The 18,632-nt window shown below is 43.9% G+C and overlaps 1 protein-coding gene across 2 annotated transcripts in view; it reads right to left on the reverse strand.

Moving 5' to 3' along the window:
• Positions 1–18,632, reverse strand: part of LOC115588769 (aryl hydrocarbon receptor-like) — a 41,981-nt gene that overhangs the window by 11,919 nt on the left and 11,430 nt on the right. For both annotated transcript variants that reach the window (XM_030429539.1, XM_030429538.1), the window contains 2 exons: positions 6,469–6,578; positions 2,511–2,600 (listed from right to left, as the gene is read on the reverse strand). In XM_030429539.1, coding sequence (XP_030285399.1) covers positions 2,511–2,600; positions 6,469–6,578 — 200 coding nt within the window. The remainder of the gene's footprint in view (positions 1–2,510; positions 2,601–6,468; positions 6,579–18,632) is intronic.

Below are 18,632 nucleotides of genomic sequence, written 5' to 3' on the forward strand. Positions count from 1 at the left end.
TTTTTCTTCACTTTTTATCACAATTATGTACATTGTATTATGCTGTAAACATCTACATTTATATGTTATAAAAGCAAAAAAGAAATTAATTATCCAGTCTGATCCCAATTAGTTATAATGTCAAGCACTTTCAAGCACTTAAACTAAAATCCAAGCGCTTTTCAGACCTTGGAAACACAACATTGAAATTCAAGCACTTTCAAGGATTTCAAGCACCCGTACGAACCCTGATTAAAGCAGTTTGTCTGTGTGCTGTTTATCGTCACGGTGTGCACGCCTCACACTGATGTCCGTGCAGGTAGGACGGTTTGAGCGTGAGTTATTTCTCTGAGCAACAAATATAAACTACAAAAAGGCTCACATTTCTGAATTAAAGCTGGGGTGGGTTGGAGAATGTAGACAACCAGCAAAACCAAAAAAACATCCCGCTCCCTCCCTCCAGAGCCACTCTTCAAAAATACATGAACACACTCGCCTGACTACACCGACTGTCCCTCAGCTCTCACCCGCCAGCTGGGAGACGCGTTAGCGGCCAGCGCGCTATGCTTGAAATGCTCTCTAAGCTCTGCAGACTAACAGATACGTAAACAAATAATTCTATCAAATGCCACAATCATATAAACACAGCAGACTCAAACGCACCTCAGTCTGAGAGGGCTGCGGAGCGCTGTAGTTACCCCAGATGTGTGCTGCTTTATGTTCACATTAGCCACAGAGGGATGCTGTTGCTACTGCTGCAGCTCTGTTGTTAGGGGCTGTGTGCTTCATACTAACATGAGACTTGGGGGGGTGTATGCCCCCACCTCGATGATAGCTTCAGTTATATATCCACCTGGCCCTGTGGGAGACTCCGGTCATATGCAATGAGTGCAAAGTGCAAAAGTGCACGGTAAAGTGTGCAGGTATGTAGGTAGACGGACAGGAAGCTTTTCCAATGTTTTCCTTAAGGGGCATACATGCGCTTATTACAGCCACAGGCATTGTTTTTCTACAAGTATAACCAACAAAAAGGCTCCTAGCATATCCAGAATAACTTACTCACTTTAAGGTTTGGCGTCAAACGTCTCTATAACTGGTTGTCTTCACAGCATCGCAGCAAAAATGATCTCAAATGCACCCTCAGCTCATCTCGGGGGCGTTCACACCTGTACCTGCAGCTGTCCAGTTGTGATCGGATCACTCAGGATAGGTAATAATACCAGGTCTGAACAGCCACCTTACTAGATGGGTTTACACATTAATGTTAACGTATTGCTTGGCATGGTTGCTAAGAGTCACAGCGGGGTTTGTGGGGACTAGCCCCTCAGTGTAGTTAGCAGTAGTCTCAGTTAAGCAGCTCCAGTCACATCGGTGTGTGTAGGCTCCAGCAGTATGTACGAGAGCACTCTCCCTGTGGACTGTACTTCTTGAAAACACTGTGGTCAGAAGCGAAATTTCACTGTTGTGCCGTTCCTAAAAGTCAAAGCACAGGTGCACTCATCTGTTCAGAGAGTCTCAGTGTGTGCCGCTCAATGGAGCAGTGAGGCAGGGACGTGCTGCACACTGCAGCCCACCGCTGTGCCTGCTGGTTTGTAAAAAGGCCAAGCTATAAATAGGTCAGGTGTTCCTGCAGTTGTACGAGCCCCTGACTCTGCACCACGCAGGGAGGAGACCGATGGATCAAACAAGACCCCTGAGCCGCTCCCAGCTGATGCTGCACGCAAGCCGTCCATCCAGACCCATCCATCAGCTCCTAAAACAGAGCCTCTGCATGTTTAATGTCATCACATGTACGTTTCTATAGATTTGTGCCTCTTTTAAATATAACGACTCCACAAATTAAATACATTCTCATTCCCCCTGACACTTTGGGTTGTTTTTCTCGTGACTGGTTGCTGGTGTTTAGATCTTACACGGACAACCAATCGTCTGACGAATGTGTCACAAAATATTTTTTCCAGCTTCACCTACTGTACCTTCAATATAGAATTTAACTTAAGCCCAAGTCCGTGGCTTCAATATTTTGGAGGCCAACAAAGAAAGCAGAGCGAGCAGAGATGGACCCCTCCCTGTGATTCCAGCCTGTCATGGCAGCTTGTCTGCAGCTCAGCTCATTACTGAATGTAGAAATGATCAATCATCAGTAAACTTACAAAAAAAAGAAGACACTGTTACTGAGATTTTCATGTTTCAATGTACATAATTGTTTTTTTGCTGTGTCTGTCAGTTTGCTTAGTCATCCATCATCCGGAGTCCTCTGAAGTCAGCATCACCTCAGCCTTTCCTTAGAGGCTGGACTACTGAACACACACTGTAAGTGCAGCCACAGGTGTTGGTGGTGTATGAGCTATGGAGAGACCACAGCGAGGATTTCTCTGTCACATTTTCTCAAACAAAATAAGAATGACAGAAGTTCCCCTTACCTTTAGGTTGTACCCATTTCTATTTCAAATTGTGTTATCGCTGTCGAGGACAGGACAGTGATGAGACAGTGATCTGAGCTGATACAAAGCCTGGCAGTGCTACAGTACCTGGTGGAAGCCCAGGTAGTCCTGGATGGTGTGTGAGGAGTAGAAGATGATCCCACCGGCAGTGATGACCAGGACAAAACCATTGAGAGCCTGTGGGTCAAACAAAGCAAGTACGAAGACAGTTAGCAGAGAGACATTGTGTCTTGCAAATGATTCAGCACAATCATCTCTCTTTGTGTGTGAGCTTTCAGATAAGAGAGTGGAGAACCAGAATGTAATTGTCAAAAGTTGTCTTCATTATGATGGTGTCGGCAACATTTGCCTGGATATGAGAGGGGGGTCTGTGAGGGATCCTGATGCCAGACATTTCAGGCTCTGACGTGAAGTTGACTCTATGTTTGTATTGCAGATTCCTACATAATGTGTGTCACTGATGCAACAGGACACACATCAGCTTACTACAGTCTCACGCTCAGCAGGTAACATTTTGTACCACCTGTGCTCTCATATTTCCAGCATAAACAGGCTGCTACAACAAAAGTGTTTTTGCAGAACATTATGAGGTCACAGTGAAGTTGACCTTTGACCTTCGGATATAAAGTGTCTTCACTTCATCATTTTATCCTATCAGACATTTGTGTGAAATTTGGTCATCATTAAAGGAGAACTTCGGCCATTTTTAACCCATATCCCTGTTGATCGAGGTTACCGAGTGCTGTCATTAGGAAAAATAACGAGAACATTTGGCACAATCTTTAGCGAGTTCGGCAGCTAAAGCGAACCTATGGGGGCAGACATAACTGAAAGTGAAACTTAAGGATGTCTGCCCCCATAGGTTTGCTTTTAGCTGCCGTCCTGATATCTGGTCGATATTGTGCAAAAAATCACGTTATTTTGCTACTGACAGCACTCGGTAACCTCGATCAACGGGGAATATGAGTTAAAAACAGCCGAAGTTCTCCTTTAATGTATCAATTAATGAGTTAAGGCCAAAAATATGTTTTCTGAGATCACAGTGACCAAATCAGTTCATCCTCAAGTATGAAGTCCAGATCTGAAGAAATTCCCTCAAGGCGTTCCTCAGACATCACCTTCATGAGAGTGGGACTGTTGGATGTATGAAAAGTCTGAAAACATGATGCCTCTGGCCCCAGCTGCTGTCAGCACAGAGACATGGAAGAACAATGATGACTAATATAAATACACTCAGTTTCCAGTTCATCATATACACCTAGCTCATGCTAATGCAGTCTAAAAAGACTCTAAATTCTACCCTCATGAAAATGTAATTGTTGATTTTATCAACCCTTGTTGATAAAATCTTATGATCATTTTGGAGGATTTGGTTTGTGGTGCTGCTGAATAACAGAATGAATGACGGAAAGGAAAGGAAAGGAAAAGAAAAGAAAGGAAAAGAAAGGAAAGGAAAGGAAAGGAAAGGAAAGGAGGAAACCTTCCTTGGGAAAAACGAGGAAGCCTGTTCAGTGAAATGGAGCACAATCACTGTTTCTCTATGAAGGGGAACAGCTGGTCCAACATTTCCACCTCACTGAACGCACACACGCCCCTCCCCCCACATGCAGACGTTTTCGTAAACAAACACACAAACAGACATATACCAACACACACACACAACTGTCCTCACACAGCCACACACTGCAGCACAGTCATCTCTTTCCCAAATCAGCCCACAGGGGGGGGGGACCAGTGATTCACCACAATCATCTGCCACGCTTCATCCAGAGTAAACACAAACACACAAATGTCAAGGTTGAGCTCTCCACAGCAACAGCCACCACACAGATAATACATTCTGTCTAAGGATATGAAGGTTTCATCGAGTGGGTCACTCTCGACGCTCCCGCTGTGAACGAATTTCAATAAAATCTGATGTCATTTCTCACGAAGTTTGTTCAAAGTCGGAAAGCATGGCGAGCCGCTCTGTTGCTGCCGGACCCCGATGTGATGTGAAGGCCTGTGCAGCCGTCAGAATGAGGCCATGTCTTTTAATACCAGATAGCCTGCTCATGTGTACTCATTAACCTCCCGGCTGCAAATGATTCGATTCAGTCATGAGTGTGAGCAAAAGAAGAGCAGCGGCTCGCAAATTTCGCTCTACAGTAGGATATTTTTTTTTAAAGAAGAGGTCATTCTACATGGTTAGAGCAGGGTGTTGTCAGTTACTGTCAAAAATGACTCGGCTCAGCTTGTGCTAACTCCCAAAATAATGACTGAATGTCAGAAGCGCGATTAAGACATTCTGCCATGATTCCTCCATTTTTCTGAGCGTGAATAATTGATGGGCTCACAGCTCCTCTATAATTCACCACCGTCTGATGTGAAGAACAGCAAAGGAACCAGCGCAGACTTCAGAAATAAACCTGACATTCCTCCGCCTGTGAACTGCTCGCCGACCGTCTCCCCTCTCATCTCGACGATTAGGAGGAGGAGGAAGTTCCCCCCCCCCCCCCCGGAACACTCACCCTTTTTTTCTCCAAATGAGCTTTCATTTCTCATTACCAACAAGCTGGGGAAATGTAGGCTTATCATAATAATTAAACCTCCCTGGTAGGGTCGGTGTATGGCGGTCAGGCTGTTTCCTCTCCTCTCCTGGAATGCCAGCGTAATGTACATTGGGAGGAACTGGACTGGAAAATCAATGACTCCAGCAGAACCCAAAAAGATCTGGCAGCCAGTGAGGTCGCGCTCCACTCAATCACACGTACAGCGCAGAGGGGCACTGAACCGCCGTGAACCAGGAGAGACTTTCCCCCCGGTTCCACTGGAATGGAAAACAGGTCTGATGGTTGCCTTTTTTCTTAAAAAGCTGAACCGTTGAGTACGAGACATTCAAACAGACGCACGTTTTACAGAGAGATGATTTATTCATGACCATTAATTGGATTTCATTTGATCCAAATGTTGCCTGTCACACTACAGCTAACAGCCCTCTGGAGCAGCTCTTTACAAACACGTTCAGAAAAGCGGACTCAGTATTCAGGGTTACATCGTTTAAACCTAACCTCGTCTTTCACTCCTTTTGGCTTTATTTCTTGTAACTCTATGACCAGATGTATGCAGACACCTGAACATTACCTCCACGAGCGTGGGGTCCAACACTGACAGTAGGTGTTGACGTCTGAGCCGTGACATTAGCTAGCTTTGTTAGCTGGACTCTCATCCAAGTTCCTACAGGAGGCTAACAACAAGGTCTTCTTTGTGTCGATCTTGAGTAAGTGGGTCTTGATCTCTGTAAAGAGCCATTGCTGTTGAGTTTTAGCTCAAAACTCTAGCTCCATAATACTGGACAGAAGGCTGACATCTGTACAGCTGATGTCTCATGGCTAATACTCTGCAACTCGCTCCAAAACCATCTAGATGGAGGAGGAGCACTAAAAAGAAAAATGTATATGTGATTTCGGGTGAACTTTGCATTTATCCAAGTGGTTAAAACTGTCACCATTAAAAAACAAATCTCCACTATATGTAGTCTATTTAAAGCCTAAACACAATTCCACTCCCACCTAACCTTTCTGTGCCTAAACCTAACCAAACGTTTGACACACACTATTGTCTAAAATATAATAATAATAATAGAATATTATAATTCAATTATATCCAGATGTGATTGGGCTAATGGGTGGAAATTTGCTCTTTTAATCACAAATCTTTAAACCTCGCATTTCCATTCGAAAGAATCCATTTTCAGCAGAATTCTTTAAAATGTTCCCCCAGCACAAATACCTCTCTGACTCTACCCAGCAGCTGAGCAGTAGACATGCTTGACTTTAAAGTAGACTAATGTTTGATGAGGTCACAGCAGACTGTGACAGACATATTGAGCGGTAAGCTTCTCTGAGCATCTCAGCTTCTGTCATTGGCCCAAATAGATTTTGGGCACTGGTCAGGAAGAAGAAAAAACACTGGAGCAGACACATAAAATCAGTGTAGCTGTTCATTCCTTGAAGAATATGACAGTCTGAGTTAAAATAACAATAAATACAGCTTGAATTCTTACCTGCAGCAGAAGATCGCCTTCAGGAATCTTGCTCTCCACCGATCCTGCTGTTTTACTGTCGCCATCATTCGTACCGGCTGGAGTCGCTCCGTTCCGACCGTTCAGGGTGACTGTACAAAGGGACAGACAGAGAGGGATGGAGGGAGGGAGGGTGGAGGTGGAGAGAGGCAGACAGAGTTTTAGTCCTGCGATAATGTTTGCAAAGCACTGCTGTGACTGTCAGATTGTCTTATGTGTAGTACGCTAAAGACGCCGCATGCAGCCCGCTCCCAGCTCATTAAACATTCATCACATGCAATCTGAAAGTCTAATTCAACCCAGTCCAGACCTTTACATCCGTGTAATATGTGCACTTCACGTTTCTATGACATCAGCACATCAGTGATAGAGACCACAACGGAAAAAATAAAGCTTAATTACGACTTTAAAAAAAAGCTAATTTCAGAGTTGATTATTGTCATTTTTACTCCAATGCATTTATTTGATAACTTAAATGAATCATTTCTTTTGAGATTCAGTTTAATAATACGCATTATAATCAACACATTAATTACGATGTACAAATTTAGATTAAGATAAAACTCTGTTGAAATTCACAAGCTGCCCAGCAGATAAATGTAGTAAAACCACCTCTACTCCCTTCAACATTACAGGGATGAACACAGTAATGCATTAATACAATAATACAATATTCTGAAATATTTGTAAAAATAACCACTTTTACTTTTGGTCCTTTATATTTTTACTTTAATTCTTTCTACACACTGGTATTGCTCTTTGAGTACTAAGAAACAAATGTGAGATTTCATGCATGGTTGACTGTAAAACATTCAATATTTCCTCTCATGGTGTTACAACAGCGCTTTATACTTATTTCTGTATCTTGTCATATTCATCAAATGTGCAAGGCCTGCTTGTGGCATGTGCAGCCACAGTTATTGTTTAAACAATTCTCTACTGATGGGAATAAAAATAGAAAAACTATATTTAATGAAAATGACAGCAGTACGGCTGCTGTCCACCAGCACTCAACACAAGACAAAGGTTAACCAATCAAATTAAGACTCAAGATCTCTGTAGAAGAGACAGATATGTTGCAAAAATGTATTCAAGTGTGTTTGAGTGTTCAGCTTTCACACGTGCATTAACACAATGATGGAGGAGAGCTCTCCATCTCTCCAGAGATTCTTCTTTTTGCCACATTGGAGTGAGATGAGGCGACACTTCCTTCAGGCGTCACTACGTGTTTGCACTTTCCTGCCCGCTCAGCCCAGCCCAGCCCCCCCTCCTCTCTGCCAGCCAGTGTCACCACTCCCCCAGCTCCTCCCCCAGTCCCCTCTGCCTCCCCTCCCAGTCCCTCATTGGCTGTTGGCCCAGCTGTTCTCATCCTAATGGGACTCTCCCTTCTCCCAGCTGACATCACAACTTTTTTTTTTTTTTTCTCTCCTTCCCCTCTGCTCTGCTGCTCTGCTGCGTATGAGAGGTTAGCAGGCTGGTGGTGTGGATAAGTGGAGTGGTCGCTGCTCATGTAGAAAAAAGTGATGTATGTTTTTCAAAGTGTTCTGCTTCCCTGTCTGTTCCATTATGCTGCACATGAGCTGCCGGTCATCTAATGCTGGTAACTACTGACTAGGGATAAATAGCTCATACAACCACATATCAAAAGACCTGAACGAACACTTTGAATGGAGGAACACATGCCAAAAGCACGCACGTATTCTATCGTAATGTATTATTATGAATGGTAATGGTTAGTAATCAGGTATATTACATTATTATATTTTTTACTAATAAATAGTAAAACAGCATAAACATTAAGATCATTTTATTTAAAGATCAATGTTTAATATCTTTTTGACTAACACCTGGCAGGTCAAACTGAACCTTATGGCCGGTGATCTGAATGAGTCTGATTGTTGCAAAAAAAGAAAGAAATAGCCTGATATATCAAGATCAAATCAATCTATCTATATAGACCAATATATGTGGTGCAACACCGCTTTTCTCTGAGTTGATGACCTCAGATATCACTTTGAGACATTGCTGACTGTCTGTCTGAGAACACCGACAGCTGACATTAGATTATCAGCTGATGAATGACAACAAGATAAACGCATAGCGCCCGGCTAATATCATCCTAACCGTTTGCTATTTCTATAACGTGAGACGATGAGCTGAGGTGATGTCATGAGAAAGAGAGCAGTGGTCAAGCACATTAATCTCTGACCCCTGCGGGAGCACCGCGCTGTGACCCGAGATGACCTTTGGCCCTGAAGGTGATGTATGACATGATTGGGTGACTGGGTTCTGGGTCAGATCTTTTGTTGTCTGCCAACGGGGTTAACAAGGAGTCCATCTGAGTGTCGGAGCAGACACTGGAAAGCATACGGGCTTTGTGAGAGGGAGCCTGACGCGGCCCGTACCTTCACACGAGACACAGCTTTGGTTGGACACCCCTGACCTTATTCCCATACAGACATCTTGGATCAACTTTAAGAGGGCTGCTGAGAACAATGTGTGACATAATCTAACATACTGGTGAGTCAATGGAGTGGGCAATGCATCACATGTGTTAGATATGCTGCAGAGCGGCCGTTTCTGTCCCGTAAAGAAATGCAGGAGCGACTCACAGCTGAAAGAAAAACAGTTGGTGGTGCGGTGGCTCCGGGACAGCTTGTATACTGATGCTGTCACCCCTCTGCTCTGTCTCTGTTTGCGGTCTGTCTCCATGATCAGCCATCGCATATACACAAATGCGATCTAGTGCTGACACTCAAGTCAACGGATCCCACTGCAAAAATCATTTAAGTCGTTTATCAAGCAATAAAGTACCAGTTATCAGCTGGTTTTAGCCTCTTAAATATAAGGATTTGTTGGTCTCTGTGTAATTATATGTTGTGTATGTATTGTGTATGTAATAAATATATAATATCTTAGAGTTTTACACATTTATACAGAATACTAAGAATACAGAGTAATCCATGGGCAACATCAGGCATTTTCACTGCTTCACAGCTCTGAATGCAAACAGTAAGAGACCTATCTTAATAAAAACAATCAATAACACATTAATTATTGACCAGTAACAACTGATCTGAAAATTATTTTAAAGACGCTTAGTTTGTTATTTTTCTTCCAATGGGTTTTTTCCACTGCGGCTGTTGAATTCATGTATATCTCTGCATGCATATGTTGGCACAATACTGTGCAGTATTCGCATTTTCTTTGACTATCAACTGGCCGAAAGTGTATTTAATTTTTTTACTTACTTTTCATTTATATATTTTTCTCACTGCTTTGCTTTGCTCACTTGTGATCCCACACAAAACATGTGTCTGTTTCATCAATCCATCTGGGAAGGAGCCGATAGAAGGCGTTTGGAAAAGGCCCGGCGCTTTCAGAATAGACTTGTAAGTTGATTGGATGAACCCTTTGTCTGTAACCGTCTATCACAGGCTAACTTCAACCAATCAGAGCAGTAGGAGAGCTCTACCAGCTGCGCCAGCTGCTAAATCAAAACTCTCACAAAGACCCGTCATGAGAAGAGATAAAAAAAAATATTTTCCGCCAAGACAAGCCATCAGTGCCGTTCTTTGCTCTTCTCTTAATGAGGACGTGTTGTCCAGTTCTGATGAGACTGCTGCTATGGCGACACCTACGCTAACCCAACTGTTTACAAGCTAGCAGTCTGTTCTTACTGTTGTCACATGGAAAACACAGCCGTAGCTGCATCAAAGGCTGTGATTGGTCAGATCATTTTTTGACTGGCCACAAGCATGTAGCTCCAGTGTCCAGCGCCCCTCTCAGAGCCTCAGTCAGGGGGTGGTCTTCTCCTTAACTTAACTAAGTAGTTCTGGTGCCTGAGCCTAACAGAACCATGGCCGTTTGACAACATAGATAACAGTCCAAAAGTCATCAGTCATAATATTTACAATTTTGTGTCAGCAATATTTGTTTTGAAAGTCTAACCAGATGTTGCACACAACTGTGGAGCTCTTCTTGTGCAAAAGTGACAATAGAAGTGAAGATGGAGCATCATAGTCTGAAGCTCAAGGCCACTGATCAAACTGCTGTATTTAAGAAGCCGGGAGTGCGAACATGTTGATTAACACATCATGAGTCTCAGTATTATTACAGTGCCTTTACTTAGTTTGGTCACTTCACTGTACATTACTGTGATCGTGTTGTCTTTTGCAGTCATGTCAGCTGGTCTAAGATGATAAATCACCCTAGAGGCATCCGTACTTTTTTCCAATGATCACCAAAAAATAAAGGTTGATTATATCTAACATCCATGTGATAATTACTTACTGATCATGAGGACACAATGGTTGGAAGGTGAAAAACACAGGGCTCTCTCTCTATTGGATTTTTATTCTGTGAAATCATTTAAGCCTGAAAAATGAGCACTACCCTTTGTCACCATCTGTGTGTGTGTGTGTTGTGGCAGCGCTGTGTTTGTTGCACTTTGCTAGTTTACACCTCAGAAACCACAGGTACGCAGCAGCGTCAGGGGCACAATCCAGCCGCAGAAAGTGGGCCAACACGAAGCCTCTTGAATGGCCAGAGGAGGACAAAGAGCAGATCTGGTTATCAAGCTTCAGTGGGCACAAGTGTACATAATGAAAAATTTACATTCTCGCTGCCATCATGTATGTATGTGGCATAATAGCGCTCCAGCAACCACCCAGAGGCATTTCCCGTGAGCTGAATGGAACAGCTTGACTTTCCCATGCATGCATCTCTGCATAATGGAGCTCCGAAGCTACTGGACAACAAACAGCACAACACCCGTCGGCCTCATGTGAGACGGGTCCAGATGAGACCGTCCTTATTTTTCATCAACTTCATTCTGCACAATAACTTCTATTTACCACTAAAACACACTTTCTGCCGGACACAATGCAATTACTGTGGATTTCACAGTAATTTTTCAACAGTGCATGTTCAGCTTTACGCAACATTTAAGTTTGAACCCATCACTACACATCCATAACAAATATGATGTGGATGTTGCAAAATAAATAATGCAGTTTAAGTTGTTATAACCTGTTTTGCTCTGACGGCAACGCAATGCAATGAAATGTTCTGAAACCAACAGAACTCCTCAAGTCAAAGTCAAAGCCATCAAGTCTGCATTTGTTATTGTGTGAAAAAAAGCGATTTGCACGTTTGCAGAAATGAAAGACAACAGTGGACTGTAGATGTCAACAGACACGTCTTCTTTCAATTCTAGGAAACAATGGACAAAAGGGAAGCATCAGAATAATCTGCTGTCTTAAATCTCTCTTTTTTTCTAACAGGAATTTGAATTGTTGCCATGCCTTAAATCTATTTCTGCAAACTCTCACACACATTCTTATCACGCTGTATGATCCGGAGCTGCAGCTCGGCGATGGAAAGCAGGACTTAACGGGCATGATCAGTCAACCAAGCACTGGAGGTGATAGATCAAACCCGACAAACGAGCAGTGACCCTGAAAATCACACTGTTTGTCATACTTCAGCTGCCCTCGGAGGCATTTTCTTATTGCACAGTGTTTTCTCTAGAAGGTAGTGATGCAGCTCAATCCAAGAAGTTTATTGTAATGGTCATTTCCACTCGGCATCATCCAGCCAAGTCTTTCATTTCTCAAGTCAAGGCCAAGGTAACACAATTTTGACTTTGAAGAAATCAGCTTGAAGTCACATGACCTCCTCAGTTCTGTTTTTTTTTGGTACTTTGTTTATGTTTTCTCTTTTTGTGGTCAAAAAACAAAAGTTCTGTAGAAGTAGGCAGCACAGAAATGAGGATATTACCAAGAGGGTGTAACGTGATACATAATTAGAGAGCACCTAGTTTCACATGTCATATGGCATTCACTGAATACTCGTGTGCAGTAGCACTCGAGTTAACCAAGACCACAGTTCGCCACAAAAAAAAATAGTTTAAAGTCTTTTGTGGCTGCAGAGGAAGCTGCATGTAATCTGATTAATTGCCTCTCACTCCTTGGCAAGGTTGCATTGTGGGTAATGCAGGCACTAGATTTTAAAAAGGATGAAAAATGTACTGGAATAAAAAAGGGCGATCTCTTGGGTTCTGCTGCATCAATTCTCGATCATTTGTTTTTAAACTCTCCACAAAGCGTCCAGCAGCGTTCCAGGTGTTCCAGTGTAGATCAGTGGGCTGCTGAACCAGAAACCAGAAAAAGGCAGCGATTTAGTTTGCTCTTGGAGTATGAACGTAGTTTTCTGGAAACAGTGTCTGAGCAACACAAAGACCTGCCTAGCCAAACTAACTAACTAACTAAGTGCAGTTGTCACAACACTTTCAAAGGACAGATCTTCAGTCCTGGGACTGTGACCCAGAGGCCATCTTGGCTCTGGTCCCGGCCTTCATCATGGAGCCTTCAGCATAAAGCTTACTGACACTGCTCCACAGAGAGCAAGACTTGGCCTGGGTAAGTTGGGGTTTATCTCGCAGAGGGCTTTAATTCGCCGGAGGCTGAGGCCTTATATTATATTTCCAACCCCGACCCATGTTTCCAGAGCGCTGCCGCAGGGCGCCGTGTTCCCTTGATAACCAAACTACACACTCGAGAGGCTGCCAGGGGAGGCTTGGGGTTTTTTTTTTGCGACCAATCACAGGACAGATCTGGGATGAAATGTTACTTAACACGGAAGAGCTGCTGTTACAACCAACACCCTGTCCTGATGATCATGACTCAGTTATTTGAGAAGAATAGAGTTGTGCAGACTAGAGTAGTGTTGGTATAATATTAGAATATAATCAACCGATCAACTTAAAAAAAAATAATTCCTAAAAATTCATTTAGAGCGACCCACTGTTTGCATTGGAGTGTCAGTGACTGAGCAGGGGAAGTAGCACTCAGGATGAACTTGCTTGTTTACACAACATATTACGAGTCTGTGCTCGGGTCACGTGGGATAACAAAAGCAGAAGTCTGCATCATGAAACAGTGCTATATTTGGACAGCATTAACCCAGCGTATTAAACCAGGGGTGAGGGGGCGGGGCGCTTCAGAGCCCAGCGGTGTCGGACATCCTCAGCCACTGTGTTAATGCCGACGATTAGAGGACACGCCTCACACACATGGCCCGCACTGGACACACAGAGGAGGGAGGAGGCAGCGCAGTTTATTTTGGATCCACGCCAGGACTGATTCAGAGCGCAGGCAGTGAGGACGACAGCAAAACAAAGAATTACTTTTACTTTTCACGGCTGGGAGGGCCGTCAGCCATCGCCCACCGAACACATCACACCTCGCCTCTCCAGCAGGGTGTACTTACATGCAGTCTTGTATCCTGGTGTCATCCACGTTTGCATGATTCTAACATTTTGAGGTCTGCTATGGGTTTCCTTAACATAAACAGCTCAGGATGAAGCCATTTTGGTTCCTTGTTGCCTGAAAATGGCGCAATGTCCGCGCAAAACACTCTCTGCTGGGTCCAGTTCTCTTTGTCATCCAGATCCCATTCTTATTCTACTTCTTTTTCTCTAGGTTTGGTTGTTATCCCCAACCACCATGTGAGGTGAGCCAACAGTGCACCTTCAGAATACTGACAGTGAGAGAACAACTGGACCAGCTGTGCCACTGTCTCCTGGTTGCATTCCCGAGAAAGGTTCATTATTTGACTTTCTGAACATGCATAATGCAGATTTGACATATGAGTTATTTCAATTAGGCTGTACAGTAGTAAATTAGTTTGTTTATAGGGACAAATATGTAGCATAGACCAATGCCACACACTATTCTGTCCAAATAGAAATTCTCCAGTGACAGGATGAAAAGGCCACTTGCTTGGCTGTCGTTAGTCTTTGCTTATGAAAACATGAAATGTCTCCATAACTCTCTGTTTCTGAATACACTTAAGTTTGTGTTATTGTGGGAAGTAAAGTACAGGTTAAAAGGTTTTAATTAACATATTATTTCATATCATATTCATATTCATATTGTATTATAATAATTGTTTTCGAGCTAATTTGCTTTGTAAGGGATAATGTATAGAACGGCGGTCCTTATCGAGAAAATACGTTTACCCGATAATGACCGCCGTTCTATACATTATCCCTCTTATTACACAGTTACTTGCCAACAGGAAAGAAAACTTGACACAGTGTCGCTGTTCATAGTGTTTTTCAGCAGAGAAATATAGTTTGCCAAACCGACGCCATTTCGCTTCTCCCTCTTCGCTGCTTTCCTCTCTTTATCTTTTCTTGACCGGTGACAACAACTCAGCCTTTTGCCAAGACTCCAAATCACCGTATTTTCCAAAAATGTTAAAGTTAAAGTCATCCAAACTAGTGGCCTGGGAGTATGTTTTTTCCAACATGAAGTAGACTACAGATCAGCTGAAGTCGCTTAGTGACCGAAGACGCTGGGGTGATAAGTGACCGCACTACTTGCGGAGTAAAGATTTTAGAGCGCAGAGTGATACGAAATACGTGAATCAGAGGCAAACAGGCTGCTTTCCTTGACGACGGTCAAATATGCTTAGCAGCGGTCAATTATACCAAAATAATTGAACGCCGAACGTTGGGAAGGCCCATTCAAGTCAATGGAGCATTCTGCAGCATTAAGAAGAGCCGTGTAATAAATATATATATTTGTCATTGTTCTCCGTTATATCGTGGAACAGGAGTCATATGCACAAAACCACCATGGAGGTCTCATGATCTCTCACTGGGCTTGTAGGATTTGTTGAGCCAGCTGACGCAGAGAAAGCCTGGCTACATTGAACTTGTTGGCGACAAACAACAAGAAAGACCACTGTCTTCTTCGTCTTGTCAGTAAAAAAAAAAAATGCCTTTCATCATTACCTTTTGCAATGAGAAAAAGGTTGACCGATAAAAAGTGATATTAAAAAAAAAAAAAACAGTGGGGAAAGAAAGCTGGCGCTGTCACCTGCACCAGTGTTTGAATAAGCTTCTTTTAGCATCACGCTGTGCTCAGGAGGTCTAAAGTCACTGCAGCGCTCTTTAAAAAAAAACTTTCTCTCTGCAAAGCTCAGGTGATAATCTGTTCACGTACATGTTAGCAGCCAATCAGGAAGTGCAGCTCAGGCTCTCGGTACTGTAGCAGGGGAGAAGGCGCTCTGGATTCAGATCAGTAGTGACAATTCACATGCAGTAGATGCGTGCGTTCTGTTTTTGTAAATCACTAAAAACAGAAGTGCAACCCCTTTTCTTTCTATTTTTCCCTTTTTTTTTCCCCAACACAGTGCAGCCGGAGTTCAACTAGTTTTTAGGTTAAACTATGTTGTGACTCACTGCAGAAGACCTACTGCAGCTATGTTTGCTTTTTCTACAAGTGCTTTTTACAGTCACGTCAATATGCTATGATTCAGTAGCTCCCATTGTAAAATCTAATCATATTAACTGAGACTTCTGCATGCCTGAATACATGAGTGGAGGAGGTCTACACGCCGTCACGTGACGCCACAAACACAGAATAACATCCCGTCGCTCAGCCCCGCGACTCTAACAGGCTACGACTCACTTGTGCGCCGCAGTGATTACCTCTCTTCGCTGAGCGTGTGTCCGCATGCGCACATCCGCGGCTGCGCACACACGCGGCGCACGCGCGCAAGTATGTGTGCGAATGTGTTTGTGTGTTAATTATTCCAGCAGAGTGTGAATGGCAGCGAGTAAATATAGAATGTTTCAACTCCTTCACCCTCCACCCGCCCCCCAAACACTGCGGTAAACCAACACGCGATGCACACATATCGCCCCCACATCTACTGACATACACATGGATGCACGCAACACACACACACACACACACACATAGCCACACATATAGAGGCTGAACATGAACACGCGGCCACTAATGCAGGGGGAAAGCACGCACCCTGTGTTGCTTTCGTGTCTCCCGAGGTTTTTTTTTTCGAGATCACATGGTCGCATATTTGCTTATGAGAGGCGATCCACAGAGGTGGGAGGAGGTGGAGGAGGAGGAGGAGGAGGTGAGGAGTGATAGGATTTGGGCGGGGTATGATGGGGAGGGGTCACCGCTGATTACCAGGTTCTGCCTTTGGTGGCCTGCATTCCTGGCTGTGCCGTGTCGTGATCAGCGGGGCTGGGGGGGGGGATGGGGTTAAGCCCTGCAGGGGAAGGACGGGCAGAGGGAGGGGAGGCAGGGTCGTCATGAAGGGATGACCCACTGCTCATTGTGTAGCCCGCACCGCTCTGCTCTGCCGCTCATTTGTTTGCAGATAGATGACCTACAGGAAGGAGGGGGAGGGGAGAGCGGCACTTCAAATAACAAATCATCGCATGGCCCCCCCACCCCTCGTTCAGAGCTATCCCGTTATGGTTATCATGATATGTCACAAGACTTTACTCGGCAGCCTGCAGCTCTGACACATATGTCCAGCTGTGTGCCAGCCGTATGCGTGCCGTGTCATGGCAGCCGCGTATGGACGTTATTTTCTTTCAGGCGTAGCAGCATGCTCTGCAGACGCATCAGCACCGAAATCATTTGAATGAACTGATGCGACAGCTGCATTGTTTGACGACAGAGTTTTTTTTTTTTTTACGAAACAGAAAGAGAAGTCGAGACGCAGGATCCCACTCCAGAGTCATTCCTACTACATTAGTCCAGCATCGGTGTGACAAAGCCACATGCTACTACAGTCAGAGTAACGTTTTACATAATTCATTTTCTATATCCATGTCCTGATCCAGTGAGGGTTGCATAATGTGTGTGCTGTGCAGGTCCGTGTTTGCTGTGTCTCTATTAATGGAAGACATTTCAAGCCGGAGCTTTTTATAATAGATATAATGGTCGGCCATATGGAAACTTGTGAAAGATTCATTTCTCCTCTGCTGCCACGTTGTTCTTTGGTTCCTTGTGATGTGAAGCTCAGGGAGCCTAGCGCAGGTGGAGAGGCCACCTGACACAACAGAGACGGTTTCAGGCAAAAAACATTCAGGAGTTCATGTAATCATTGGACTATATTACTATCATAATACTCTATTACTGACAGCTTTCTGCTTAGATGCTCAGTACCGGTGCTCTGTGCAGTTAAATCCTCAACCACGTTCAAACAACACACTCCTTTGTTGAGTGACAGGAGGAGTATCACAACCTTTTGCTCAAAGATGCAATAACTGACCTGTCAACATTCTCCAGATCCATGATTTGATTTTATGTCACAATTCGATATTCCATTAAAAACACCATACAATGAAAAAAAAACAAAAAAACAATCACAGCACTGATGGCTCTACCATTGTTAGACCATCCAGATTCACAGATTAACAGAACACTGCTTTTCTGCCCGACAATTTACATTTTCATATTCTTCTTTGAAGAGATACAAAGTGACCTATTCCAGAAATCAATTTGGAACAAACTGATAAACACAAACACGAGAGAGGATTCCTGCTTTTGATTTCAGTGGTCGACATCTGAAAGTGCACTGCAGAGGGATGTAGCTTAGAACACCGTCAGCAGCAGAGTGTGCAGAAACAGCAGTTTTGACGTCATGTCAAAGCCTAACAAAAGCAAACACCAGCACTGCACAGGTAGCTGCGTGGCTAACTGCGCTGACATGCTAACAGTCGCTACGGTAATGGTTATGGTAAAAGAGCTCAGGGGAGCTTTCCGTGGGCTCTAGGGACACAGTTAGTTTACACACCGTTCACATGAAAGCATTGATCAGTGCAGCTTTGATTTAAACTGTGCTAAATCGAACACCAGTGGAAATAAGTTCCACATTTCACCCCACCAAACTATTCCAGGTGTTTTTCTCCGAGGTTTTATTAAAACCTGACACAGTTTTCCGGCATTATGCTGAACATGTTTGAGAGGGAGCGTCACCTCCAGCAACGCTCAGCCAGCACGGAACCACGGGGGAAGTGAATCCCTCTGCAGTCGCAGGGATTATGTCCTCTAATCTCCATCTATATTTACAATAGAGTGTTTCTGCGGTTCACTTTAACAACAGGCTTGTTGTTACTGTACCATGAAATCACAAGATTAATCATCATTGCAAATCCTGTCCGCTACAGGTTTAAACGGTGGACTGCGGTGCTATCTGAAGCACAGTAGTGACCATCTGACGTGCATTTGTGAGAGTGCTGGTTATGCAACAGTGCTCACGTGATGGTTTTGGTTCATGCAGCCCGCCACCGGAGCTCAGGGAACCATTCCAGA

This window comes from Sparus aurata, chromosome 9 (assembly GCF_900880675.1).
Source record: "Sparus aurata chromosome 9, fSpaAur1.1, whole genome shotgun sequence".
Lineage (NCBI taxonomy): Eukaryota > Metazoa > Chordata > Actinopteri > Spariformes > Sparidae > Sparus > Sparus aurata.